This window comes from Malassezia restricta, chromosome III (assembly GCF_003290485.1).
Source record: "Malassezia restricta chromosome III, complete sequence".
NCBI classification, from domain to species: domain Eukaryota; kingdom Fungi; phylum Basidiomycota; class Malasseziomycetes; order Malasseziales; family Malasseziaceae; genus Malassezia; species Malassezia restricta.
Genome location: NC_040195.1, coordinates 743,567 through 768,822, shown reverse-complemented (window position 1 = coordinate 768,822; position 25,256 = coordinate 743,567). Strand labels below are relative to the sequence as shown.

The 25,256-nt window shown below is 54.6% G+C and overlaps 18 protein-coding genes across 18 annotated transcripts; 11 read left to right on the top strand and 7 right to left on the bottom strand.

Annotated features, from left to right (window-relative positions):
- Positions 1 to 45: 45 nt before the first annotated feature.
- MRET_2101 (THO complex subunit 1) lies at positions 46 to 2,193 on the top strand (the record flags this gene model as incomplete). The annotated part of the gene is made up of 1 exon (XM_027628728.1): positions 46 to 2,193. The coding sequence occupies one exon, from the start codon at positions 46 to 48 to the stop codon at positions 2,191 to 2,193; it is 2,148 nt and encodes a 715-aa protein (XP_027484055.1).
- Positions 2,194 to 2,195: 2 nt separating this feature from the next.
- Positions 2,196 to 3,710, bottom strand: MRET_2100 (F-box and leucine-rich repeat protein 10/11; the record flags this gene model as incomplete). The annotated part of the gene is made up of 1 exon (XM_027628727.1): positions 2,196 to 3,710. One exon carries the CDS (start codon positions 3,708 to 3,710, stop codon positions 2,196 to 2,198), a length of 1,515 nt encoding a protein of 504 aa, XP_027484054.1.
- Positions 3,711 to 3,761: 51 nt separating this feature from the next.
- On the top strand, positions 3,762 to 4,979 carry MRET_2099 (zinc finger protein, C2HC5-type; the record flags this gene model as incomplete). The annotated part of the gene is made up of 1 exon (XM_027628726.1): positions 3,762 to 4,979. One exon carries the CDS (start codon positions 3,762 to 3,764, stop codon positions 4,977 to 4,979), a length of 1,218 nt encoding a protein of 405 aa, XP_027484475.1.
- Positions 4,980 to 5,004: 25 nt separating this feature from the next.
- On the top strand, positions 5,005 to 5,749 carry MRET_2098 (altered inheritance of mitochondria protein 13; the record flags this gene model as incomplete). Its single annotated transcript, XM_027628725.1, has 4 exons — positions 5,005 to 5,187; positions 5,227 to 5,585; positions 5,616 to 5,691; positions 5,726 to 5,749. 4 exons carry the CDS (start codon positions 5,005 to 5,007, stop codon positions 5,747 to 5,749), a joined length of 642 nt encoding a protein of 213 aa, XP_027484474.1.
- Positions 5,750 to 6,281: 532 nt separating this feature from the next.
- On the top strand, positions 6,282 to 8,255 carry MRET_2097 (succinate dehydrogenase (ubiquinone) flavoprotein subunit; the record flags this gene model as incomplete). The annotated part of the gene is made up of 1 exon (XM_027628724.1): positions 6,282 to 8,255. The coding sequence occupies one exon, from the start codon at positions 6,282 to 6,284 to the stop codon at positions 8,253 to 8,255; it is 1,974 nt and encodes a 657-aa protein (XP_027484473.1).
- Positions 8,256 to 8,339: 84 nt separating this feature from the next.
- Positions 8,340 to 9,362, top strand: MRET_2096 (ATP-binding protein involved in chromosome partitioning; the record flags this gene model as incomplete). Its single annotated transcript, XM_027628723.1, has 1 exon — positions 8,340 to 9,362. The coding sequence occupies one exon, from the start codon at positions 8,340 to 8,342 to the stop codon at positions 9,360 to 9,362; it is 1,023 nt and encodes a 340-aa protein (XP_027484472.1).
- Positions 9,363 to 9,512: 150 nt separating this feature from the next.
- MRET_2095 (actin related protein 2/3 complex, subunit 2) lies at positions 9,513 to 10,442 on the top strand (the record flags this gene model as incomplete). Its single annotated transcript, XM_027628722.1, has 1 exon — positions 9,513 to 10,442. The coding sequence occupies one exon, from the start codon at positions 9,513 to 9,515 to the stop codon at positions 10,440 to 10,442; it is 930 nt and encodes a 309-aa protein (XP_027484471.1).
- Positions 10,443 to 10,458: 16 nt separating this feature from the next.
- On the bottom strand, positions 10,459 to 11,664 carry MRET_2094 (putative methyltransferase; the record flags this gene model as incomplete). Its single annotated transcript, XM_027628721.1, has 1 exon — positions 10,459 to 11,664. One exon carries the CDS (start codon positions 11,662 to 11,664, stop codon positions 10,459 to 10,461), a length of 1,206 nt encoding a protein of 401 aa, XP_027484470.1.
- Positions 11,665 to 11,762: 98 nt separating this feature from the next.
- MRET_2093 (alanine-glyoxylate transaminase/serine-glyoxylate transaminase/serine-pyruvate transaminase) lies at positions 11,763 to 12,935 on the top strand (the record flags this gene model as incomplete). Its single annotated transcript, XM_027628720.1, has 1 exon — positions 11,763 to 12,935. The coding sequence occupies one exon, from the start codon at positions 11,763 to 11,765 to the stop codon at positions 12,933 to 12,935; it is 1,173 nt and encodes a 390-aa protein (XP_027484469.1).
- Positions 12,936 to 12,948: 13 nt separating this feature from the next.
- On the bottom strand, positions 12,949 to 14,114 carry MRET_2092 (peptidyl-prolyl isomerase D; the record flags this gene model as incomplete). The annotated part of the gene is made up of 2 exons (XM_027628719.1): positions 12,949 to 14,069; positions 14,096 to 14,114. The coding sequence occupies 2 exons, from the start codon at positions 14,112 to 14,114 to the stop codon at positions 12,949 to 12,951; spliced, it is 1,140 nt and encodes a 379-aa protein (XP_027484468.1).
- A 98-nt stretch (positions 14,115 to 14,212) lies between these two features.
- On the bottom strand, positions 14,213 to 14,789 carry MRET_2091 (subunit of the heterohexameric cochaperone prefoldin complex; the record flags this gene model as incomplete). The annotated part of the gene is made up of 5 exons (XM_027628718.1): positions 14,213 to 14,251; positions 14,280 to 14,408; positions 14,440 to 14,546; positions 14,574 to 14,706; positions 14,733 to 14,789. 5 exons carry the CDS (start codon positions 14,787 to 14,789, stop codon positions 14,213 to 14,215), a joined length of 465 nt encoding a protein of 154 aa, XP_027484467.1.
- A 107-nt stretch (positions 14,790 to 14,896) lies between these two features.
- Positions 14,897 to 17,026, bottom strand: MRET_2090 (RhoGAP; the record flags this gene model as incomplete). Its single annotated transcript, XM_027628717.1, has 1 exon — positions 14,897 to 17,026. The coding sequence occupies one exon, from the start codon at positions 17,024 to 17,026 to the stop codon at positions 14,897 to 14,899; it is 2,130 nt and encodes a 709-aa protein (XP_027484466.1).
- Positions 17,027 to 17,289: 263 nt separating this feature from the next.
- On the top strand, positions 17,290 to 17,895 carry MRET_2089 (peptidyl-prolyl cis-trans isomerase B (cyclophilin B); the record flags this gene model as incomplete). Its single annotated transcript, XM_027628716.1, has 1 exon — positions 17,290 to 17,895. The coding sequence occupies one exon, from the start codon at positions 17,290 to 17,292 to the stop codon at positions 17,893 to 17,895; it is 606 nt and encodes a 201-aa protein (XP_027484421.1).
- An 11-nt stretch (positions 17,896 to 17,906) lies between these two features.
- On the bottom strand, positions 17,907 to 19,445 carry MRET_2088 (aldehyde dehydrogenase (NAD+); the record flags this gene model as incomplete). Its single annotated transcript, XM_027628715.1, has 1 exon — positions 17,907 to 19,445. One exon carries the CDS (start codon positions 19,443 to 19,445, stop codon positions 17,907 to 17,909), a length of 1,539 nt encoding a protein of 512 aa, XP_027484422.1.
- A 126-nt stretch (positions 19,446 to 19,571) lies between these two features.
- Positions 19,572 to 20,429, top strand: MRET_2087 (large subunit ribosomal protein L22; the record flags this gene model as incomplete). The annotated part of the gene is made up of 1 exon (XM_027628714.1): positions 19,572 to 20,429. One exon carries the CDS (start codon positions 19,572 to 19,574, stop codon positions 20,427 to 20,429), a length of 858 nt encoding a protein of 285 aa, XP_027484423.1.
- A 64-nt stretch (positions 20,430 to 20,493) lies between these two features.
- MRET_2086 (adenylate kinase) lies at positions 20,494 to 21,012 on the bottom strand (the record flags this gene model as incomplete). Its single annotated transcript, XM_027628713.1, has 1 exon — positions 20,494 to 21,012. The coding sequence occupies one exon, from the start codon at positions 21,010 to 21,012 to the stop codon at positions 20,494 to 20,496; it is 519 nt and encodes a 172-aa protein (XP_027484424.1).
- A 297-nt stretch (positions 21,013 to 21,309) lies between these two features.
- Positions 21,310 to 22,659, top strand: MRET_2085 (Rab GDP dissociation inhibitor; the record flags this gene model as incomplete). Its single annotated transcript, XM_027628712.1, has 1 exon — positions 21,310 to 22,659. One exon carries the CDS (start codon positions 21,310 to 21,312, stop codon positions 22,657 to 22,659), a length of 1,350 nt encoding a protein of 449 aa, XP_027484425.1.
- A 503-nt stretch (positions 22,660 to 23,162) lies between these two features.
- MRET_2084 (uncharacterized protein) lies at positions 23,163 to 25,130 on the top strand (the record flags this gene model as incomplete). The annotated part of the gene is made up of 1 exon (XM_027628711.1): positions 23,163 to 25,130. The coding sequence occupies one exon, from the start codon at positions 23,163 to 23,165 to the stop codon at positions 25,128 to 25,130; it is 1,968 nt and encodes a 655-aa protein (XP_027484426.1).
- Positions 25,131 to 25,256: the final 126 nt, after the last annotated feature.

Below are 25,256 nucleotides of genomic sequence, written 5' to 3'. Positions count from 1 at the left end.
GGACCGTCCTCCTACCACGCCTCGGAGAGCGTGCGTCGACGCCGGATGAGTGGAGTGAAGGAAGCGGTGGCGCGCGTGTCTGATGCGCTGGACGCGTGTATACCACAGATGCAAGACTCGCTGCAGCGGCGGAAGGAGGCGCTGCGCGTACCGCGACTAGATGTGCATACATCTCAAGCCGAGCTGGAGTCGTGCATGCAGCATGACTTGCCGCAGATATATGAACGCGCCCACAAAGCGTGTGTGGATGCGAGATCTGATGCAGACAAGCCTGGGCTGTGGGAGGAAGTGCTCACATCATGTATATCGAGCAAGATGCACACCTATATTCGGGCGTATGCTAGCGTCGAAGATGCGGTAGATCGCCTGGATATGGCCTTGTACTTGGCCCGGCACCACATGGCTGATGCGAGCTTACCCCTTTCATCTCTGGAAGAGGTGCTAGATGAATCGACCGTGTCGGCCTGCGATCATCTCTTTGCGTACGCAGAGCTACGTGCCCCCGTTTTGACGCAGGATATGGTGCCCACCTCAGGTAAGGGCCTCGTCCTTTTGCGCATTGGCAACAAGCTCTTGCGCCGCTTGTCCAAGACACATCGAGGGCACGCCGTACTAGCTGGTCGTGTTTTGCTGTTGCTCTCGTCGACATTCGCCGTCAATGAGCGCAGCGGCGTAAATCTCAAGGGCGAGTTTGGTCCGAATCTGCTCGAACCGCCTCCTGTCGCCACAGGCGACGCCCCATCGAGCACCGCACCTGATGCCCTCATGATGCATCCAAATTTCTACGTGGCCTTCTGGGCTATGCAAGCCTATTTTATGAATCCCGCCTGTCTGTGGCAGCAGGACGAGGTACCGCCAGGCGCACAAGCACTCGAAGCACTGACGCTGCTTTCCTCAGACTCGTTTACACCCATGAAAACCTTTCAAGTGGGCATTCAATGCGTGCTGGACGTGTTCCGGTGGCTCCACAAAAGGACCGATGCCTCCGCCAAAGCTCACACCGGCCTGTTCCACGAGACAGAGATGGCGTCAGCGTATCCCCAATACCTAACTCACCAAGATCTATTCGTGTATGAACTGCAAAACATGGCCTTCCAGCGGCAGTTCCTGATGCAGTGTCTAATCACGTTCCAGTACCTGCTAGGACAAACAAGTGCCAGTCACGAACACTGCCAGGCGTGGAAGAACCAACTTCTTGTGCCACCCCATACCCTGTGTGATGCGGACGAGCAATGGGTACGCAAAACATGGCGACAAGTCCAAACACTGCTGCGCGATTCTGCCAAAGACGGCAAAGTGTTTCTCGATGCCGCTCTCCTGCTGCTTCGGCGAGAAAGCAGCTGGATTCGATGGAAAGGAGATGGCGCGCCATCGTTTTATCACGATATGTTCCCTGCTGACACGCTGCAGGCATGTTCTGACAAGATCGCGACTGTGTTCTCTGTACAAGAGCCTTGGTATCCTCATGCCGTCGGTACGGCAGAATTGTCGCGGCTCTGGGCGAATGGCCTTCACATTCCCGCACCCTCCCGTGTCGAGGTGCAGGATGAGGAAGGACAGACCAAAAGCGTCACCACGGATGGCTGGGAAGACCTCGAATTCCCACCGAATCGTCCGTCGGTCCAAGCCTTGTGCCGAATGATGGAACACAGCTCAGACGCAGACAAGAAACAAGGCCTCGCATGGCGGGCGTTACGATGCGTTGGTCGTGAACATCTGCACTTGTTAGCCTGCATGACATCGCTGGATGATATCCCAAGTCTCTTACAGGTGATGGACGACGAGAAGAAAGGCGTGCCATACGAATCAGAGCATATGGGTCAAGAACCCATGGCGGACGAGGACATACCCGATGAAGACATGCCTCCTGCTCACGAAGAGACGCACCAAGAACCTTGCCCAGAAGAAGGTCCCCAAGAAGAGACGTTCGACGAAGCCCCTCCAGAAGCCCCAGCAGACGGCCATGAGGACTCGACCCAAGACACGTTGGAACATGCCGACCATGACCAGGCCGACGACGACGCGTCACATCAAGAAACTGCGCCCAAAGACGTCGAAGATGCCCCGTCGTCTGTGCTTTCCTCATCGTCCTCCTCACCCCTGTCTTCCTCCGGCGACGCCGATCATGGCGATGCTGATGCCACCTTCATGACGGCGCCTGCGCCTGACGTCCCATCCAGCATGGACATTTAATCTCAACCTTCATAGTGGCGACGCTGTCGTTTATGTGGCACGTTATGTGACTTGCAGTGAGCTTGCATCTCTTGCAAGAGAGCTCGTGGATCTCTGATCACATCCCGCGGCACGGCGTCCCACGCCGCCTTATAGCCTTTCGAGGCAGATGGCAGCGTCTCCATTTTCGCCACATCTTGCTCGAGACGCTTACATAGCTGCGCAATACCCTCCATGACGCGCGGAGGCGGGGCAGATGTACCGTGAGAAAGGCGCTTGTGCCATGCATACGCCACGTACCATGCCAGTCGCACGAGATGTGGGAACCGAAACTTGCGCGGAACGTGCGTCGCCCCTTCCATTTGCTCGATGCGCCAATGCATGGCCACATCATGATCTGTCAAAAAGTTTCCTCCGATAACGAGTGTGTCTTGGTACGTATACACAGCGTGAATCCAGCCAGGTGGGATCAGCATCGTTTCGCCCGTGCGTATCTCTACCTTGGTGAGCTGTTGTAGTCGGTCACCGAGCCACTCGCTCTCTTGCTGCGCAGAGAGCGTCCACGCCTTGTAGGAGGCCAAGTTGGCTGATGTAGGCGGTGCAAACAAAAACATCTTGTGACCCCACACGACATGATAGTAGACCCATGTACCGGCAAAATCAATGTGAAAGTCGGTAAAAGCGCCCTGCACCCCCATCAGCACGTACCGCTGCACCTTGGGCCACTTGCGCGCCTCGTCGTCCGCGTGACAGGGACGTCGATGCATGGGCCAATCTCGCTCAACCCAATCATTTTCGCGCACCATGGCCGGCGCCTCGACCATGCGCTGCATGGCAGTGCCTGTGATTTCAAGACTAATGACGTTCAAGAGCTTGTCGCGTTTCGCCGCGGGTGTCTCGAAATAATCAGCCCACATACTCAGCGTCCATGCGCGTGACGACATTTGCGTTCGCACATCAATCACTTCCACGTGCGTGTCTGGTCCAACGAGCTGCGCCACATCCCGGATCGTCGTGTGCCGTGGTGGCATTCGCATGCCGGGTATATGGGAAGCCGGGTTGTCTAGATCTTGTGTCGCGGGAGCTGGGACGAGGGTGGGTGATATCAGTGGCTCGAGCGATGTCGAGAGCCACTGCGATGTCCATGTGCTGCCTTCCACGCGCAAGACACGCACAGGCCAGTCTTTATATTGGGCCAGCAACGAGGTCCACCGGCCAATAGGGTCCGACGGCTTGCCTTCTTGCACGGCTGCATAGTCCGTGGTAGGCCGTGCGCGGTGCGATCGCCGTCTCGGTGCGCGCATTTTCGGCTCAAGTGGCAGACTGTCACGACAGGTCTGGCAGTACCACTTGTCATAGTCGTCCCAATTGGTCAGGCGGACACACACAACATGGTACCATGTACCACAATGTGAGCATGCTATCCAAGTATCGACGTCATTTTGGTGATCGCTGACACTCTCGGCACACGCCGGACACGATTCATCACGCATGTCGTGTGGCACGCCACGGCCTGGAGCAGCGGCGCCTGTCTTCATGACAGACCTCCACAACTACACTGCTCGCCCGACTTCGTGGCCCCTCACATCATGTCGCTGTCTCCCGAGCATGCGCTTGGCGACATGCTCGGACTAGACTTTACCACGGTGTCGGAACAGATCATGCCTTATTTATCCTCTCACAAATCACCAAAGGCTCTGCGTGCATACCTCCACGAATTGATCGGCACATCATCGCAAGCCCACGCCATCACTGATGCTTTGGTGGCCTCGCGCTTTCCGCCCAGCCCTGTGCCTCGCAAAGACGATACCAAAAAGCCCATTCGAATTACACCAGCCTCGGTCAAGAGTGCCTTAGCAGAGGCCGAAGAACGTGCACAGCCACGCACACTTGAGCCGACACCCGAGATCAAGGCGCTGGATGCAGCCTTTTCCATGCTCTCGACGGAACCTTCTTCTCCGGCTGCCTCGGTGCATGCGCCACAAAAACGATGCATGTGCTTATGCCAGGGCCGCACGCATCCACTGGCTGAATGGGCGCCGTTGTGCTTTGCATGCGGCTTGGTCCTGTGCAGCGCCATCCGCCCTGTCCCTGTATCGCCCTACTCTACTTGCCCTTCTTGTCAGACGAGTCCCATTGTTCCTACCAAACACCGAACGCGCCTTTTGAATGATATGGTCCATTTGCGCGAAGAACTTTCACAAGAGCAAGCTTATCAAGAAGCACAGCGCCAAGCGGAAAGAAACGCGCTACGCGCTTCAGGTCGCACACCAGAACAAGCATTTCCGACGTTGCAAGGCATGCCCGCTCCGCCTCCCTCGGCGCCGCCGAAACAGCGCAGTCGCACCTTGCATCTCGATATGAAAACTCACAAAGTGACTGTATCAAAACCAAGATCACGCCCCGCTGCGCTCACAAAACCAAAACAGGACTCGGATGATGGAGTACAGACTCTTGCTGAGGACGGCTCCCTTCTCGTCCATGATGTGGATGATGACATGTTCCGCTCTCGAATGTCCTCTATCACGCGTAAAGTCTCGCCTTCTCATGAGCGATGGCAAGATATACCTACACCTGTGACATGTGTCTACGTCCCTGCGTCTCATCGCGATGAGCGCTTGAAAGCGTTCGAGTCACATGAACTCACACAAGTGCCTGATCTCGACATCTTGTTGCAGCGCAAACCACCAGGCAGCGCCGCAAGCCTACAAAAGCAAAACCGCAAAAACGCTACGGATGCTGCCATTTCACGCAGCCAAGGTCGTAAAACTGGCAAGCCAGGCCGACGCCGACGTCCTGGGCCATAGGTGCGTAGCCAACAACCTAGCCCCCATGTGGGGTGATGCACGTGACTCGACATCCGTGGGTTCCGCTGCATCGGTGCGAGGGCGTCGCGACGTGCAGTGCTGTGCGGACCTTGCTTGGTGCCATCGAGACTGTAGCGACGCTATGGGATTTTTTTCGTCGTTCCAAAGTGCATCCAAAGCGCCTGGTGAATCCATCGATACTGTCGAGGTATGTTGGTCCGCTTATGTCGCTCGCTAACATGGCAAGGTTGGCCGCACGCTCCTAAACAAGCTTGAGGAAGCCAAGCCCGACCTGGCAGCGCCAGCGCCGGAAGCCTCTCGGCAGAGCGTGCTCGATGAGAATGTTCAGAAGAAGCTTAAAGAGGAGCTAGCTGAACTGCGGAAGCAGGAGAAGGATGTACAGAAGCAGATCGCCTTGGCTCTTGAGAAGGAGAATCTGGAGCGCGAGTCGTCCTCGTGGCTCTCCAAAGACAAGGGACAAAGTAGCCAACTGCTACAGCAAGAGCTGGACCGTGTCAAGACACAGATCGAAAAGTACAACCGGCGCGACATGGCGTCGTTCCCCGAAGTGGTCAAGGCGCGCCAGGCTGTGGTACAATGCTACCGGTACGTTTCAACGACCTGTTTAACATACAGTGACCATGCTGGTCGGACATTGGACTGCTGGAAAGAAGTCGAGCAGTTCAAGAATGCGTTTGCTGAGGCTGAGAAGGTACGTTGTCGTGGTGCCGGTGCTAATCTACTAGGAACTTATGGCTGCATGGAAGTAATATCGCATGTCTAGCTTCTATAGCTGCTCTCACATCGCCTGCGAGACCCCTTCCGGCGGTAGATGGCCTACTCTCTCCTGGTCCCTGCGGGCCCTACAGCTAGGCGATCGAGAGCGCATGGCCCTCTCTATCGGCCGAACCTGAGCACCGGGCAACTTCGGGTGGTGTGCATGCTGCCGCTTCGCGGACTGTGCAGAGAGGGTACGGTGCTACGGTGAAAGGATACACGCTATCATGAATCGAGTAGAGCAGTGAAGCTTTGCATTGCCGACAGGAACTTGACGCAACTCACCAGGGTCCATAGCTCATGAATCGTTGCCGGGCTTGTAGCGTGTATAGACCGGCCGAGCCGAAGCCCCCGTTGCCGCACGGGCGTGCGGTTCAATGCATTTCATCTGATTGGCCCAGTTCACCCGGTGAATCGCAGATAGGCCACAAGGAAAGCAAAGCTGCTCTGCGCTCTTGAAACGCTCTCCGAGTGTTTTCACAGCTTCTCCTTGAACCAGCGTTACTCTTGTGGACACCGACAAAGATGATTGCTGGCAGTGCATTGTTGCGCAGTGTGATGCGCACATCGGTGCCTCGTACTCATACCATGCCCGTCTCTGTGCATGCGCACGCGTTCCATGCCTCGGCACAGGCATCGCGTGTGGTCGGAACGCAGCCTCTGCGTGCCAAGGCCATGTCGAGTGCGCCCGGTGTGCCTGATCTCACGAAGGGCTACCCTGTGATCGAGCACGAATATGATGCTATTGTTGTGGGTGCTGGTGGTGCAGGTCTGCGTGCCGCGTTCGGTCTCGCCGAGGGTGGTCTTAACACCGCTTGTATCTCCAAGCTTTTCCCTACTCGTTCTCATACTGTGGCTGCGCAGGGCGGTATCAATGCCGCCCTCGGTAACATGACGGAGGATGACTGGCGCTGGCACATGTACGACACCGTCAAGGGCTCTGACTGGCTTGGTGACCAGGACGCCATTCACTATATGTGCCGTGAGGCGCCGAACACGGTGCTGGAGCTGGAGCACTACGGCTTGCCCTTTTCGCGTACGAAGGAAGGCAAGATCTACCAGCGTGCATTCGGTGGCCAGTCGCTCCATTATGGCAAGGGTGGACAGGCGTACCGCTGTGCCGCCGCTGCCGACCGCACAGGCCACGCCATGCTTCATACGCTTTACGGTCAGTCACTGCGCCACAACACCACGTACTTCATCGAGTTCTTTGCGCTGGATCTGATCATGGAAGATGGCGAGTGTGTCGGTGTCACTGCCCTCAACCTCGAGGACGGCACGATCCATCGCTTCCGCGCTCACCGCACCGTGCTTGCTACGGGTGGTTTCGGTAAAGCGTACTTCAGTGCCACGAGCGCCCATACCTGCACGGGTGACGGTCTCGCCATGGTTTCGCGTGCTGGTCTGCCGCTCCAGGACCTTGAGTTTGTGCAGTTCCACCCTACGGGTATTTACGGCGCTGGCTGTCTGATTACGGAGGGCTCGCGTGGTGAGGGTGGTTACCTCCTCAACTCGGAGGGTGAGCGCTTCATGGAGCGCTACGCTCCTACCGCTAAGGACCTTGCGTCGCGAGACGTTGTGTCGCGTTCGATGACGATGGAAATCCGTGAGGGCCGCGGTGTGGGTCCCGAAAAGGACCACATTTACCTGCAGCTTTCTCATCTGCCCGCCTCTGTTCTGCACGAGCGCCTGCCGGGTATTTCGGAGACGGCTAGTATTTTCGCCGGTGTGGACGTGACGAAGCAGCCGATCCCGGTGCTGCCCACTGTCCACTACACCATGGGCGGTATTCCAACGCGCTACACTGGTGAGGTGCTTACGCAGGATGAGAACGGCAACGACAAGGTTGTGCCTGGCCTTTACGCTGCTGGTGAGGCCGCCTGTGTGTCGGTGCACGGTGCCAACCGTCTCGGTGCCAACTCGCTGCTCGACATTGTTGTGTTTGGTCGTGCTTGTGCCAACCACATTCGCGAGAACCTCGAACCCGGCAAGCCTCACAAGGAGCTCAAGGGTGACAATGGCCACCAGGCTATCAACGACCTCGACGCGCTGCGCACGGCTGACGGTCCGCGCTCGACGGCTGATATTCGTCTCCAGATGCAGCGTGTCATGCAATCGGATGCTGCTGTGTTCCGTACGCAGAACTCGCTGGAGGAGGGTGTGAGCAAGATTAACGACGTGGTGGCCGAGTTCCCCAAGGTCTCTGTCAAGGACCGCGGCCTGATCTGGAACACCGACCTGACAGAGACACTTGAGCTTCGCAACCTGCTGTGCACTGCTACCCAGACGATGCACTCGGCAGAGGCGCGTAAGGAGTCGCGTGGCGCTCATGCCCGTGAGGACTTTACGGAGCGTGACGATGAGAACTGGATGAAGCACACGCTCTCGTGGTTTGATGAAGAGTCCGGTAAGGTGAACCTGAAGTACCGCAACGTGATCAGCGACACGCTTGATCAGAACGAGTGCAAGTCTGTGCCTCCGTTCAAGCGTACGTACTAAATCATACCGTATATACGCGCGCCGTATAGAACCCCAATTGATGCGCTACCCTCCACACATAGGTCGCAGCGTCTTGGGACCATCATGTGGTACCGCCAGCTGTGTACCACAGCCCGACGTGCGCATGAGAACCCGCTGGGTCTCCCACGCAATAACGAGCGTTTTCCCCCATTGATGCCACGCCGTGGTAGTGGCCCGCAGCCAAAGCGGCCGATTCCGAACGTGAAGCGCGTTATTGCTGTAGCCAGTGGCAAGGGTGGCGTAGGCAAAAGCACCGTGGCTGTCAATCTCGCGCTGGGTCTGGCAGCCACGTCTAAGGATGCGCTGGGACGCCGTGCGCGTATTGGGCTATTAGATCTTGATCTCTATGGTCCTAGCATTCCAAAACTCATGCATCTCGAAGATCTTGGCGAGCCTGAACTGACACAGCAGCATGCTCTACTGCCCCTGATCAACTACTCCATCCCATGCATGTCCATGGGTTTTCTTCTACCGCCGCAATCTTCTGGCTCGAATGCAGACACGCCGGTCGTGTGGCGCGGGCTCATGGTCATGAAAGCTGTTCAACAGCTGCTTTTCGACGTCGATTGGCGGGCTGGCATGACGCCGGATGCTGATCCCATGGCCCCGGGTCACGACTCATTGGATGTATTGGTCATTGATATGCCACCCGGCACGGGCGATGTTGCGCTGAGTCTCAGCCAACTTGTGCTCGTCGATGGCGCGGTGATTGTCAGTACACCTCAGGAAGTGGCTTTGGTGGATGCACGCAAGGGCATCACCATGTTCCAAAAGGTCCAAGTTCCGATCTTGGGCCTTGTGCTCAACATGTCGCACTTTCTTGCTCCAGATACGGGCAAGACATACCCCATTTTTGGCCCTGCGCACCATTTTGAGGCGCTGGCTCAGCGCTTGGACGTACCCATTCTCGGTCGGATCCCTCTGGAAATGCATCTGAGTCAAGGCAGTGATCATGGCACACCTGAAGTGCTTCGACCCAATGATGCGCCCGGGTCTGCACACGCCTCGCTTTTGCACATGGCACGGCAAACTTGGACTCAGCTGGCCAGTGCTGATATGGCGCGAGACAGGCTGAAGCGGGCCTAAGTCCCATACCCCTACCTTGGGCTCGACCATGACATCTGCTTAATTCCCAACATGCGCGCGGGCCGCCCATAGATCCTCGATAGTAACAGGCGTTCGGGGCGAACGAGCAGCGTATGGCTCTTTGCTTCCTCAGCAAGCGCCGCTGAGATCATGATCCTGCTCGGTGCTGAAAACGAAATTATCCGGCATGTGCTGACGTCCAAGTTTTCTGTGCCTGGTGCAGTGGACCAGATGTTTACTGATTTTGATGGTGTGGCGTACCATATCGAGTCGAGCAGAGAAGGTCCGCTGACCCTGTCGATGGACATCCGGTGCTGGCCAGAGTTGGTGCAGTACGGCGCACGCGAAAACTTGCGCCAGATGTACGGCGGCTGGATCCGTGAAACAACTGAGTCTGACTTCCAAATCACCCTGTCTTTTGACTATGCGTCCGTGCCGCCGGCCGGCCCTGATCGTGATGCCCTGATCCATGCCGTCTCCATGATCAAGCGCCATGCGATGGCTGCGCCTTTTGAGCGCGCCTTCCATGAGCAATCCGAGCTGGAGCAAAAGCATGAGCCGGGTGCAGCACCGTTGGCCGGTCAGCTGCTGGCTCTGCACTACCGCGCTGATGAAGCCATGTATATTCTGCCAGCGCACGACCGGGTCACGGTCGTGATTAGCACACGCTTCGAGGAGGAAACAGACCGCATCTTTGGCAAGGTATTCTTGCAAGAATTTGTCGATGCACGGCGTCAGCCGTCGATCCAGAATGCGCCCCAGGTGCTGTATTCGAATCGCGATCCGCCCCTGGAGGTCCGTGGCGCCGTCCAGGCAAGTAGCTCTGACAACACGGGTTACGTCACCTTTGTGCTGTTCCCGCGCCACTTCCAGCACCCTGATGTGCGCTCTACGACTATCACGCATATTCAACTGTTCCGCGACTATTTGCACTACCATATCAAGTGCTCCAAGGCCTATATGCACAGCCGTATGCGCTCGCGCGTGACCGAGTTTATCAAGGTGCTCAATCGCGCCAAGCCTGAGCTCGCTGAAAAAGAACGCAAGACAGCCAGTGGCCGTACGTTCCGCCGTGCATAGTCCCATGTATAGTATGCTACGAAGCAGCGCACCATGCGAGCTCTGTCCAAATGTACTCGCTCTCGTCCTGCCGGCCCAAGCCTGGGCGGCGTGGAAGGCGCGTTTGATGTAAAGACATGAGGCGGTATCCCTGCCAAGGCCCATGTTCCTGTAGCGACACATCCAGTGTCGCATACAGTCCCGCCAAGCGCCCAGCCGTGCGCACCGGCAGCAGAATATGCGCCCGCGCATCAGGATCCGTATCTGGCTGCGCTAGTAGGTACATAATCGCAGCCACAAGCCAGGCTGCGTGTTTCGGATCGTAGATGGGATCCGCCACAAGAAGCAGCGAGTACGATTGGGGCGGTGGCGGCGTACATGCTACCGCTGTGCCACTCGCATGCTGTGGGCACACAATATCATACAACGCACGCCAGTCCAGGGGCATGCACTCGACGTGCACGCATGTATTCGGTAAACAAAGGCGATGCTCCACGTTGTGACGCAGATTGGTCATGACATCTTCATGGTAGTCGGTCAAGTGCACGACCGCTTTCTCGGCCTTTATACAGCTCAATACATGCGCCGCGACCATGCCAACAATGCCAGTACCGGCACCTAGCTCCATAACGCGGAATGGCACGGGCAAATTCTCATTCAAGCGTTTGTACCACGCACTAGGGCAGCGCACGAGCAAGTCGCACATAATAATCGAACTGGCGTACGTCTGCACGCCGACGGCTGCGGCTGCTTCAACGGCGCCCTGTGCGCTATGCGCGTCAGACGGGGGCAAGGATGCATCACGAATCGATACATGAATGCTGCTATGCGACGCATCAGCTGCAAAGGCGGGTGGCAGCTCTCCGTGCTCCTTCATGGGAAATGTAAAGTCTCGCACGAGATCTCCGTCTTCGAGAGCATGCGTACTCCCAGCTAGGATGCGAGCCGCATGGTCTACAGCCGTGCGACGCACATTGACATCTTCCATCCACGTCATGTCTGACTCGACGAGACGCATGAGCCATTCGAGTGCGTAAGAACGCTCTGCCGGATCAGCTCGCGCCGCATCCAACTCATCAAGCAAGGATGCATCCACGTCCAGCGTGGCATCGCGACCGTACAAAATATCCAGCCGCCTAAGCGCCCCTAAAATCGATTCCGGCGCGGGATGCGTGCGCAGGCGTGGCAGCGCACTCGTCGGTGGCAACTCGAGCGCCTCACGCACCTCCCTCATCAACGACATGAGCCAAGTCTGTGGAGAGGTGGAGCTCCTTACGTCATCACGGCTTGGTGCACCCAGCGTCCCCGGGTGGCTGGGGCGCTGTACACCCCACTGTCATCATGTCGTCGTTTAAGCAAGCGGACCACAAACTGCTCATGATTCCCGGACCTATTGAGGTCTCAGACGATGTGCTGCTGGCCAATGCACATCCGTCGATGGCACATGTCTCGCCTGACTTTGTTCCTGTATTTGGCGAGTCCCTCGAGATGCTGCGGAAGGTCGCTGATGCGCCTAGCTCGCAGCCCTTTATCATTTCAGGTTCCGGTACACTGGGCTGGGATCTGGCTGCCGTCAATCTGCTCGAAAAAGACGATGACGTGCTTGTCCTGACGACGGGCTACTTTGGCGACAGCTTTGCCGAGTGCATCGCTACGTACGGTGCTCACCCGACGCAGGTCGTCGCCCCGGTCGGCTCGCGTCCCAGTGAGAGTGAGATAGAGATTGCACTGAAGCAGAAGAAGTACAAGGCTGTGACAATCACGCACGTCGATACCTCCACGGGTATTCTTATGGATGTGGAAGCCGTCACAAAGATCGTGAAGAGGGTGAGCCCCGACACGCTCGTCATTCTCGACGGCGTGTGCAGCGTTGGATCGGAGGAAATCCACATGGATGCATGGGGTATAGACTACCTTCTCTTCGCTTCGCAGAAGGGCATCGGCATCCCTCCCGGTCTTTCTTTGTCACTGGCCAGCCCCCGTGCCATGAAAACGTTTGCATCGCGCACAACGCCGCCGGCTGGTTTCTATACATCTTGGACAAAGTGGCTGCCTGTGATGAAAGCATATGAGGCTCGCACCCCAGCATACTTTGCCACACCACCCACCAACCTGATATATGCTCTCCACACGTCGCTCAAGACCATCACGGAGGGTCCTGTGTCTCTTGCACAGCGCTTTGAAAAGCATCGCGAGGCGTCGCAGCGCGTGAAGAAAGGCATTGAGAACCTGGGTCTCGAGCAGCTCGCTCAGCCCGACTCGCGTCAAAACGGCGTCGCCAACGGCATGACCGCCGTTCGTTACCCGCAGGGCTTCAAGGCGTCCGACATCTTGCCCAAGATGGCCCAGCGCGGCGTCGTATTTGGTGCTGGTCTGCACAAGGACGCGAAGGACGAGTACTTCCGTATTGGTCATATGGGTGTTTCCGTCGTCGACCCTGCTCGCAGGGACGTTGACATCATTCTCCAGAAGCTGGAAGAAGCGCTGGCCGAGGCTGGCTACCAGAAGCAGTAGAACACATGGCTATTTAGGAGGAAAACATTTTGCTGTAGGCGGCACGCTGCTTGGCGAGACGCGCTTGGCGGCGCTTTTCCAGCGCTGCAGCTTCTTTTTGAATGCCCGCGTCATTCGGCGCATACTTGAGCGCCTCGGATAGATCGGCCTTGGCGTCATCATCGCGCTTCATCGCTGAACGCGCAAGAGCACGACGGAAATGCGCCTTGGCGAGATCGGCTTCTTTCGTGCCAGCACGCTCAATCACCTGCGTCGTGAGGGCTTCAGCCTCGTCGGCTACAGGGGGCTCCGTCTTGAGAGCACACAAAGCTGCATTGAGCTGTAATGGTGTGCATAGTGAGTAGTACTCATCGACAAACGCTTTTTCCTTGTCCTCCAAGTACGGGTTCACGAACAGGTATCGCAAGGCCTTTTCATACTTTTCGCGTGCGAGAGACCACTTATTCTGGCCAACCAGTTTAGCACCGATGGCCTTCAGATCCTTGGCCACGTCAAGCGCCGATTCAGGCTTTTCCTCGAGAGGCAGGTCCGAGTCTTCAGGGTACGCTTCGTAGTTGTCGCCCGATTCGTCTGCTTCAATACCGTAGTGGAACGACGAATCAGCCAGCTGCTCTGCACTAAATTCACCGCAATCGGCAATCTTTATATCATCCTGGGGCCGGTCATTCGGACCGGTGGCACTCTGCTCGATGTGACGCACGACGTCCTTGCCACGCAGCACTTGGCCAAACACAACGTGCTTGCCATCCAAATGCGGCGTAGGCACCGTCGTAATGAAAAACTGTGATCCATTTGTGTTAGGACCAGCGTTTGCCATCGAGAGCAAAAAGGGCCGGTCGTGTTTGCCCTCGAGGTTCTCGTCTTCAAACTTTTCGCCGTAAATCGATTCACCACCTGTGCCGTTAAAGTTGGTAAAGTCGCCTCCCTGGATCATAAAATTCTTGATCACTCGGTGGAAAATGCTGCCCTTGAACGAGAGAGGCACGCCCGACTTGCCCGTGCCCTTTTCGCCCGTGCACAACGCTCGGAAGTTGTCAGCTGTCTTTGGCACCTTGTCCTGGTACAGCTCCAGCACAACGCGGTTTCCCCCTGGACGGGACGGCGGCGCTCCGCCTACGAATTCAATGTCCAAATCTGCGTAAGTCGCTCCGCTCACGTACACACAACAGGGTTTGTCATCTACGGTTGTCGAGGTAGAGAAGCAAGAATGTATGTGGAGGATCCCAAGGCAACGATGCCAAACCAATCCTTCTACGTGTTTCCATGGAGCAAGCGCCCTAGGCAGCTTCCTGAGCCCCTTCACGCTGGAGCACTTTCTGCCGGTAAGCTAATCGAGCGACGCACCACTTGGAGCAGCTCGCATACGACGCGAAGGTTATCCTGTTTCCGATGGATCGTCTCTTGTAGCTGTTCCATGTTTTTGATGATATAGGCCACCTTGTCTTCATACAGTTTACGTGCTTCAGGGCGAGACTAGTTCCGTGTAAATATAGAGCATGCTTACCTTTTCGACATAATATCCTGTGCCGATATCGACAATAACCTTTTCCGGATCACTCAGCTTACCTGGCACATAAAGCGACGCTGTGAGCGGAAGAAGCGTTGTCTTGCCTGGATGTGAGAGTATGCTTCACGCACCTTGGTTCTCTGGTCGGATGGCTTCAACGCTCTCCGCACAACTTTGAAAGCGTGCTTGTGCGATCTTGAGCTGGCCAAACATGGTCGTGAATTGCTTCAGCTCGAGCTCTAGCTGTTTTCGAACATCAAGCAGCTGGTCTTAATGCCCAACAAACATACCTGTGGCACATCTAGCGACGTCACGTCGACCGTCTGCACTTGACCCTCGGCGGCCATTCTCGATGTCAGACGCAACAATGGTGGAGGTATGGATCGTAAGATACGCTTCTACCTCTCCCATCCAGTGGGAAGTATGCTAACAATACTACAACAGAGTGCGTACATCAACATGCATGATTCGCATCCATGGAAGAGTTGGATGATATAACATCGATATCAAGGTCACCAATCGATGGGCACATTTGTGTTCCATGGTTTGAGTGGGAGGAAGTTCGTGTCGACGGAGGTGATGGAAGAGGATGTTGATACAGAGTGGGCATGGCGAAAATGTGGGATGAAAATGTAACCAGATCGATCAGTGTAGTGTCTTCATCAGAGTTAGAAAAAAGGGAGACATCACGCGGTGCATTCTCGGACAATATTACGGGAGAGAATACCACGGCGAGGTTTGAAATGTTCATTTTGTTGTAGTCGGAGTGTGCTGCCACGTATGACAGGTGCATGAGAAGCGCACGAAGCGTCGCCTGGTGAATGGGAGGCATGCGGCGAATACGTGACTTGAAAGTGGTAAAGCCATTCTTGATGTGCTCTTCGCGTTCATGCGTGTACCGGACACGCTCGTCCCATTTCATGGGCATGACGGCCTCGGGGAGTTGCCGAAGGTATAGCTTGAGAATCGACGAAACAAGTATAGGGTCCTCACGGTCTGCATCGAATTGGAACGAGGTCTCGTCCTGCTCAATGATGCTTGTGAGCTCCTGGATGCGTGAATGCTTTGCGCTCACGCGATACAGACCAGGTGTGCGGATGCAGCGAGGCTGTTCGAGAAACTCGATGCATTTACTCACAATGAGCGGGGGACGTACGTTCGGCAAGATCAGTCCCTTTTCCGTCATTGTTGATGGTGTATTATAGTCGCCGTGGGAAAATGCATAGTCAACAAGACCTGTTCCAAAGATCAGGTCATTGAAGGGGCCATGGAAGTAGTTCACGTACTTAACGCGCTCATTGTGAATCAGTGTGCGCGTATTGGGCATCCACTTTTCACAGACCTTTTGCTCATCTTCAAAGTTATCGAGCATCTGCAGCGCGAGTTGCTCGTCCTGTTGGTGCACAGAGTCGATCGTCGACCGCATTGCCATAGTACGACGCACATGCTCTAAAGTCACTTTTTGCATGGTGATGCTGAGCTCACGGCGCCATTCCAGCAGACTCTTGACGGCGGCATCGAGTGCCTTGTTGCGTCGAATACGAAGCGTCTCTAGGTCAAAAATGGCCTTGCGGTACGCCTGGTCTGCCTCATTCATCTCGCGACGTGCCTTGGCTTGTTTAATGGCGAGGGTTTGGAGTGCCTTGTTGGACACATTGGCTTGTTCAGCACTAGGAGAGGGCATCTTGGGTGGTGTCATCGTTCCATTAGAGGCATTGGAGGGCAGAATGCCCGCTTCCATGCCAGGACTGCGGTCAGAGACATCAAGCATGCGGGAGAAAAGGGCATTGAGTCGCTTAGGTGCCTGATCCCATGCATCGCGCTTTCGAAGTGATTCAAGGAACGGACGATTGCCTGTGCTGAAATCAGGAGCCGAGCTCGCTGTCACATCGCCGTTCCAGCCAGGCACGCTGGGCAACTCCGGTGATGAGCGTCCATTCATGGAAGCAATAGTGCCGGAGGCCAATAGCTGGCGCGACTCTTCTAGCGCCTGTTGCTGATGACGATAAAACTCGTGCTCTTCACATCGGCGCTCATAATTCCGGCGGATTCTAGGCAGGGTCACATTTAGCATTTCGTCGTAGTCGTCAACACACATTTTTAGATTAGCCTTGACACGCCTTCGGATGCGCTCCTGTTCATCATGAAAGTGGACGATCGGCTGCAATACGCGCATTTTGCATTCAAATAGCAGATTGAGACGCAGATCCACAGCCCACATCTCCGACAGGCGGATGTCGCCCCACGTATTGCGTAGATTCGATAGACGTCCAGGATCTGGGAGCAGACCAGGCAGTACAGCCAGCTTGCTGTTGATGCGCATATCAAGGTCACGCTGACGTTCTAGCATGATTTTCACGTGTCGAAGATGGTCTTCTTCCATTCGGAAGCGCTGCTCCGTATATTTTACATAGCTTTCACACTCACTCATCATCGTGTTGAAAGCTTCTAGCAGCACATTGGCCAGTTCACTTGGCGACATGCTCATGTCGGGGGGTGTCATGGATGATCCTTCAGATTTGTTCCATCCACTCGCTCCCAGGTTTTGAGCAGGATACGAGTCAGCACGCAAATATGCGTGCATATCAGATGTCACGTAATGCTTTACGTGAGTACCTTGGGCAGTTGCGTTGGAGCGATATGGGGCGCTTCACTGCGATGCGCTGGTTCAGCGGCCTTGGATGCGAATCACCTTTTCCAGCGCACCAAAAATTATGTACGCAGATGCACTGGGTCGTCCTTGTCAGCAGCGTCCCACACCGGCCGAGCTGTCCTCCACGTGGCAAAGGAGCGACAACGTGTCGTGCGTTGCGTGTTTGCTTCGCGAACGACCCACCCAACACCACCATGCAAGTGACGTTGGTTCGTTTGGTTTTGGCTATCTTGGCCTGTGTATCCGCTGCCATGGCTCTTTCGCATGCTGATGCAAAGATTACACACAAGGTGTTCTTTGACGTGGAGCATGGCGACAAATCGGTGGGTCGTATTGTCATTGGCTTGTACGGTGAGACGGTGCCGAAGACTGTCGAGAACTTTATCGGTCTTGTCGAGCGTGAACAAGGTCGCGGGTACAAGGGCAGCATATTTCACCGTGTGATCAAGGACTTTATGATTCAAGGCGGCGACTACACTCGTGGCGATGGCCGCGGTGGCATGTCGATCTGGGGCAAGAGCTTCCCAGACGAGAACTTTGAACTGAAGCACGAGGGTCCAGGTGTGCTCTCGATGGCTAACGCTGGCTCTGACACAAATGGATCTCAGTTCTTCATCACGACTGTACAGACACCGTGGCTCGACGGCCGTCACGTCGTGTTTGGTCGTGTGATTGACGGTATGGACGCCGTCAAGTACGTCGAGAGCGTCCGCACGGGCCCTATGGACAGGCCGATCGACGAGGTACGCATCTTTGATGCCGGCATCCTGCCGCAAGACGAGAGTCACGACGAGCTCTGAGCTATAGTTCGCTACATACGTGCCGTATTGTGCTTTTTGCCCTGGCCTTTAAACCAATCCATCATGGCTGGCTTGGATTCACTCCAAATGTGTTTGACTTCGATGTACTCGTCTAGGCCCTTGCTTCCTAGCTCGCGGCCATTGCCTGACATGCCGTAGCCACCCCATTCCGACTGCGCCGTGTACAAGCCATAGGTGTTGGTCCAAACTGTACCGTGCCGCAGCCGACGAGCCACGCGCTCGGCTCGTGCCTGATCCTTACTTTGCACGCCACCAGCCAGACCGTATTTGGTATCGTTCGCCAGCATAATAGCTGTCTCTTCGTCACCGTCGGGGAAGCGCTCGACCGTCAGAATCGGTCCGAACGACTCTTCCTGCACAACACGCATAGTCCGATCGCACTTGTCTAGCACCGTCGGCAGGAAAAAGTAGCCCTGGGCAAGGTGCGGAAACTCGACAGGATCGGGACGGACTCCGCCACAGCGGATCACAGCTCCTTCTTCTTGAGCGAGTTTCACATACGCCTCGATTTTGGCGCGATGCTCCGCCGACACCAGTGGCCCAGTTTCAGAAGCCGCATCGAGACCATTGCCCATGACGATGCGCTGCGCCCGTTCCACGACGCCGTTGACGAGTTTGTCGGCCATCGACTCTTCCACAATGAGACGCGCACCGGCCGAGCATACCTGCCCGCTGTGCACAAACACGGCCGTTGTCACGTTGTCAATCGCCCAATCCAAATCACAATCAGCAAACACAATATTGGGGTTCTTGCCACCCAACTCGACCGTGCATCGTTTCACTGTTTCGGCGCAGCTGCGAATGATCGAGCGACCCGTCTGAAGACCGCCTGTGAACGAGACCAGATCCACATCAGGGCTCTCAGTCAGCACTGAACCAATTGAGGCGCCCGAGGCCGTAAGCAGCTGAATGCTGCCAGAAGGAAAGCCAACTTCGAGCATCATGTGTACAAGATAAATAGTAGAGAGTGGTGTTACTTCGGATGGCTTAACGATGACCACATTGCCGGTGGCCAATGCAGGTGCCAGCTTCCAGCACAGCTGAAGAATGGGGTAGTTCCATGGTGTGATAAGTACACAAACGCCCACAGGTTCGTGCACAACCAAGCTCTTCACTGATTCTGGTACCAAAGGGCCTGTCACACGCTTGTCTTCGGCAAGTTTGAGAGCTTCTTTGGCGTAAAAACGAAACACATTAGTGACATCGTCAATATCAATCTCACTTTCGCCTAAGGTTTTTCCCGTATCGATGGTTTCAATACGCGCGAGCTCTGCCTTGTTCTTTTGAAGAGAATCGGCCATACGATTTAGCAATTCGCATCGGTCTTGGTAAGAACGGCGTGACCAGTCCGACGAGCTAAAGAAGGCTTTGGCCGCCGCAATCGCGCGCCTGGCATCATTGGACGTAGCTTCGTCCACGTGCATAATAACACTAGCATCGTATGGATTGTATGTGGGCCGACGTCCGCCATCACTCGAAGCACACCATTCGCCGTCAATGAACAAAGTGGGTGTGCCCACCAACGTCATGTTGCTGTCAAAAAGGTCGAGTCGAGGGCACAGACCGCCGAGGCACTTAATTTTGTATCACGTGACAGTCTCGGTAGGGGGGCGTGGATCTTGCCTTGGTTTCTTCGCGACGCCATCAGGACTAGAATGCTGCGACTGCTAGCCTCTGCGGCGCGGCCGGCCATACTGAATAAAACGCGCTTACTTCTGCCTAGTGTGAGAAATTTTGCATCAACACCAAGTCGTGCTGGATTTTGGGATAATATCGTGCCGCTGCTCCAGGGCAATCGTCGTGAACGCCAGCTGCAACGAAAACAAGGCGGTTTGCTTCAAGAAGATATCGACCGTGTGCGGCGTGATCAACGACGTGATGAACTGATGGCATCGCAATCTTCTACAGGAGATATGTTAATTGACGATGCAATGGATGCGCCAGAATTTCGTCGAGAAGAAGTACAGCGCTTGGCTTCAGAAGAGAAGCGTCAAAAGCGCCTGTTGCGCAAGCGTTGGGGTGGAACCTCTGAGCTGGGAGGTATGGAAAAGCCTGAGCATAAGTTTAGTACAGCCGTGTTCCGGATCAGCCCTCGTAAGCTCAACATGCTTGCAAACCAAATTTCTGGCAAGCCCATCGATTTTGCCATTCTGCAAATGCAGTTTAGTGCCAAGCGAGCTGCTCGCCGCGTGCGTGCCACGCTTGTAATGGCCCGCGATCATGCTGAAGCAAAGGGTCTTGACCCTCGTCGCCTATTGGTGTCGGAGGCGTGGGTCACCAAAGGTATGTACCATAAGCGTCTCGAGATCAAGGGCCGCGGTCGTTTTGGTATTATGACACACCCTCAAGCGCGTCTGAGTATTGTGCTTCGTCCAGGAAAGTCACATGCCGTTCGTGAACGGGAGGCCATCGACAAGGCCAGGCTTCATGCCCGGCGAATGGGAAGCGGCGGCGTTGTGCGTGGCAGCCCGAAAATTGTGAACGGATTCCAACGACCGGGCTGGGCGTGGTAGTTCAGTGGGCTACATACCCTTTCTGAGTGGCTATATGCACATATATCCATAGCGCCACACGCATTTATGACTCCAAACCGCGCTGCTGTCGCCATGCATGAATCCACGCCACGATGCGTTCCGCGTGTGATTCCAGCTGATCAGACGTCTCACTCGGAAGCACAATAATGGCCTCTTGTGGGTATGCAGAGCGAGCCTCGTCCTCGACGACGCCCATGATCTCAGCCTCATTGTTCTCGGCAATTTTCTTTTCAGAGTAGTGGCGCTTTTCGAGCCGCTTCCAGATCAGCTCGTGATTGCACCGAAGAACCACCACGAGATCAACCCACCTCTCCGGCCACGCATCACAAGTGTGCCAGTCTAGCACTAGTCCGCCCCGGGTGTCACTGTCCAGAGGCATGTCACGGGCCTGCGCACAGCCCTCTGGGTCCTCTTCGATAGGATCCGGTGCTACGCCACCCGACATGGACTCAAGGTAGTCTAATAATGCGTCTTCGTCTACTTCGACCGAGTCCCACTCCGCATCGCGCGATGCAACAAAGTGCTTTTGAATAGCCAGAGGGCCTGCATTGATATGGCGCATAGGGTGCCGTCCATCAGCCAGAGCAAACGCCTCGCATATCTGCCCCGACAAAGTCGACTTACCCGTACCGGGCGTGCCGGTCACGACAATGTTGGGGAATCTAACACGTCAGCCTCTCACACGTACGACCGCACCATGCTTTGCGATAGAAAATACACAGCCGCGGCAGCGGTTTTTTCTACGTATGGGAAATACACATGCAGGGGCCATGTGGGTGTTGGCCCGGTCAAGCCACAGTTGAAACACGAGCCCCATCGCCTCTCATCTCCAACACATCCACGTTGGTGCAGTTATACGATGGATGAAACGTACGATGCAGTAATCCTCGGCACAGGTGTGTCTGAATGTGTGCTTTCTGCTTTATTGTCCGTTGAAGGCAAAAAGGTACTTCATATTGACAGAAATGACTACTATGGTGCCGAATGTGCCTCATTGAACCTGACGCAGCTGTACAACAAGTTCCGTCCTGGCGAGCCCGTGCCAACAGATATCGGACGAGACCGTGACTATGCTGTAGACATGATTCCTAAGTTCATGATGGCTAACGGCGAGATTGTGAATATGCTTGTCCACACGGATGTTACTCGATATCTTGAGTTCAAGCAGATCAGCGCTAGCTATGTGTACCGTGACAGGCGCATTGCTAAAGTGCCAAGCACTGAGATGGAGGCTGTGCGATCTCCGCTCATGGGTCTCTTCGAGAAGCGTCGCGCCAAGCGGTTCTTTGAATTTCTCCAAAAGTGGCGCGATGACGACCCTTCGACGCACCAAGGCATTGATCTAGACTCGTGGCCTATGGAAAAAGTATTCGCCCACTTTGGTCTCGAGGCAGGCACGCGCGACTTCATCGGCCATGCTATGGCACTAAATCTAGAGGACTCATACATGAAACGCCCAGCACGCGAGACGTATGAACGTATTCTGTTATACACCTCGTCCATGGCGCGCTACGGCAAGTCACCATACATCTACCCTCTGTACGGATTGGGTGAACTGCCACAAGGATTTGCGCGTCTCTCGGCCATCCACGGAGGCACGTACATGCTTGACAAGCCGGTCGACGAGATTGTCGTGGACGATCAGGGCCGTTTTGTCGGCGTGCGCAGCGGCCAAGAAACTGTCAAGGCCAATTTGGTCGTTGGTGATCCAAGCTACTTCCGCCAAGTGGGTGGTAAGTCGTTAGTTCGTGACACAGTCAAGGTCGTCCGTGCCATCTGCATTCTGAAGCACCCCATCCCCAACACGGATAACTCGGATTCAGTACAGCTTATCATCCCTCAAAACCAGGTGGGCCGGAAGAATGATATATACATCGCTGAAGTATCGTCGGCCCACAACATTTGCGCGCCGGGTATTTATGTTGCACAAGTGTCTACGATCGTTGAAACAGACAAGCCAGAACTCGAGTTGCGCCCCGGTCTCGATTTGCTTGGTGAAATTCATGACAAGTTTGTGACAGTCTCTGCCCTTGAAGAGCCGATCGATTCTGGCCGCGACAACAATATCTACATCACACGTTCCTATGATCCTACCTCGCACTTTGAAACGGTGGTCGAGGATATCCACGACGTTTGGCGTCGCATGACCGGTCAACCTTTGGTCCTCAAGAAGCGTAACGAGGAGGACGCTGCACAGGTACAAGCATAATCTAGCGACGAATGGCATGCATTTGATTACATTTAATACATAGTATGCATAAGCTTATAGACGTAGGTGATTGGCTGATGTAAAGGCTGAGTTCGTATGGTCCATACTCGACCTCGTCATCAGCCAATCACATCCATGAATATGAGGCCCGCTCGCTTGCAATTGCCTTGAATCTAGCGGAGACCGTACCAATCGCATCGGAAAGGGGTAACTTCGGTCGTGTTACCCGCACCCAAGGTGCTTCTAACATTCGTGTGCCAAGCACATCCACGGTCTAGGTTTATATCTACGAGTGTTCTCTACCGGCGTTGTTTCGCCGGCCTAGGGAGTGTTTTCCATACACACCCTATCGCTGGTAGCTTACTGCAGTGGCGGATTCGACCTTTTCAAGGTGTCGCACAAATCCGTCGACTTGAGGCTTAACTACACTTGTCAACGAGCCCGACTGTGATCGTGTGTGAATCTACATATTTCGACTGCCTTTCGACACCTGCCTATTACACATGAATTCTAACGAAGTACCGCCACGCAGGCCAACATTGACGTTGGTCACTCAACCTACGACTTCGGAAACCCACACTCATGTCTTATGGAAGATGGGGCAGTCTTCGTTACAAAGCACGTCGAAGGACTCATCCAACTTGGGAAAGATGTTGAAATCTGTGCCCAGCGAGGCAGAGCTTAGTCGATTTAAGACATCCCAACCTCGTCCACCAAGCATCACATGTGTCGATGATGACGCATTGCTGTTGTCATCATCTGCTATTCTCACACCGCGGAGCTTGCTGTTTAATCATGCAGACATGCATCCATCAGATTCTATGGTGGAAAGTGACACATTGGGCTCATCCTGGTCCTCATGCTCAAAAATAATATGTGGCAGTTACGAATCACAAGAATCAGCATTAACTTCCTGCGAAGAAATCTCACCAGAAATCAAGGCTGAAAGTGAATCGAATCTATCATCAAGTACTGTCACAGCTGAAGATCGTCTCCAAGCCGTATGTGAGCTTTTGAATCGACAAAAAGTCGATTCGAATAGTTCCACTCGTCGTGCTCGCAGCTGTAGTGATCTGGGACCACGACGTGATTCATGGGAAACTTTGCATCCGCAAAATTCTAAAAAGGAAGCATTTATACCACCGAGAGCTGACCCTTCGCATGCGTCTGTTGACAACGTCACATCTCAACGCACATCACCTTCTCTGTCTCCATCAGATATTTCGACAAGTCTGTCACCAGTCCCTCCTGGTCTTGATGCTAAAGGGCCTGACGACTTGTCCGCATATGTTTCAGGTATTGGTGCCCCTATTGATCCCGATATTGAAATGAGTACATTTGTACAGCTGCAGACATTCCGAAGTCACACGCGGAGTCGCAGTGTCGGTCGCTTCGACTCTCGTCGGGAACGGTCTATACAACAAGGTAAGACAAGAGGAGATATGGATGAACGCATGGCCAACATGCTTGGTCTCAGTCCTCGCAGGTTCACTTCTATGACTTCACCACGACCACCACTAGCCCTGATACGTGACACGGAGCAGATCCCAGCTTTGGATGATCTTGGAAGTGCAGTGTGCAACCCTGGGTATGTCTTACATTCAAAAAAACCAGATCAGCCGAGTGAAACATCACCCACTAGTCATTTAGATGATACACCTCCAGCTTCGCCCATTCTCAAGACACCCACTGAAGCATTGGAGCCTATCCCTGACGATGCTGATTTGTCTTTGGATTCAAACTCTGATCTAGTTGATGAGCAAGGCTTCGAACTCGTCGTTCCTCGCCGAAAGCCTCATCGCCGTCGGCATCGATCTATTCGTTCTCATGCATCTGACTCGGATATGAATCTGATTGATATGAATGCGCAAGTTGAGGATGAGGACGAAGAGTCTAGAAGCCGAGGTCGATGCACGTCTGTCAAGTCGATCGAGCCTTCGGGAAGCTTGGATATGGCTTGCAGCAGGTTGGGTGTATCGCATCGCCGCTCCACGCGCCGGAGAAGAAATGATTTAAGCTACTCAGCAGCGCTACAAGCGCCATCTGAATCGCGTGGTCGTACCAAAGAACGTGGGCGTGGAGAGAGAGTCAAGATTGTTGTGTCATCTAACGAATCTAGTGAACCTGAAAAGCACGCCCCCAATATCTTGAGCGTGGACACTTCTTTGGACGATTTGCAGAATTCGCCCCGTTCACGACTATTAAGTAACAGCTCGCATTTGCTCATGCTGAGCCTGGAAGTTGCTATGATCCAGCATGACAAAATTCATGCGCCTCTTAAACCGCGATGGGGCAAGAGGCGAGATGACGATTTTCAGCCTTTACCACGGATGGATGCTCGCATAAAGCAATTTCTCACGGATAAAAAGCTGAAGCATGCACCATCCTCTGTCAAGACACCATCATTGTATCATTATGTTGACGACTGCGGCTCACGTCTAAAGTACAATTTGGAAGCATCCTGCCCATGAAGTGCAGCGATTATTTCATGTACGTGTATTTCACCTTGTAATGTAGAACTCTTTGATACGTACATAATCATGTGTATCTTATGCATCTTTAATTGGATTTATCTGTCTCTAATGTCATGCTTGAGA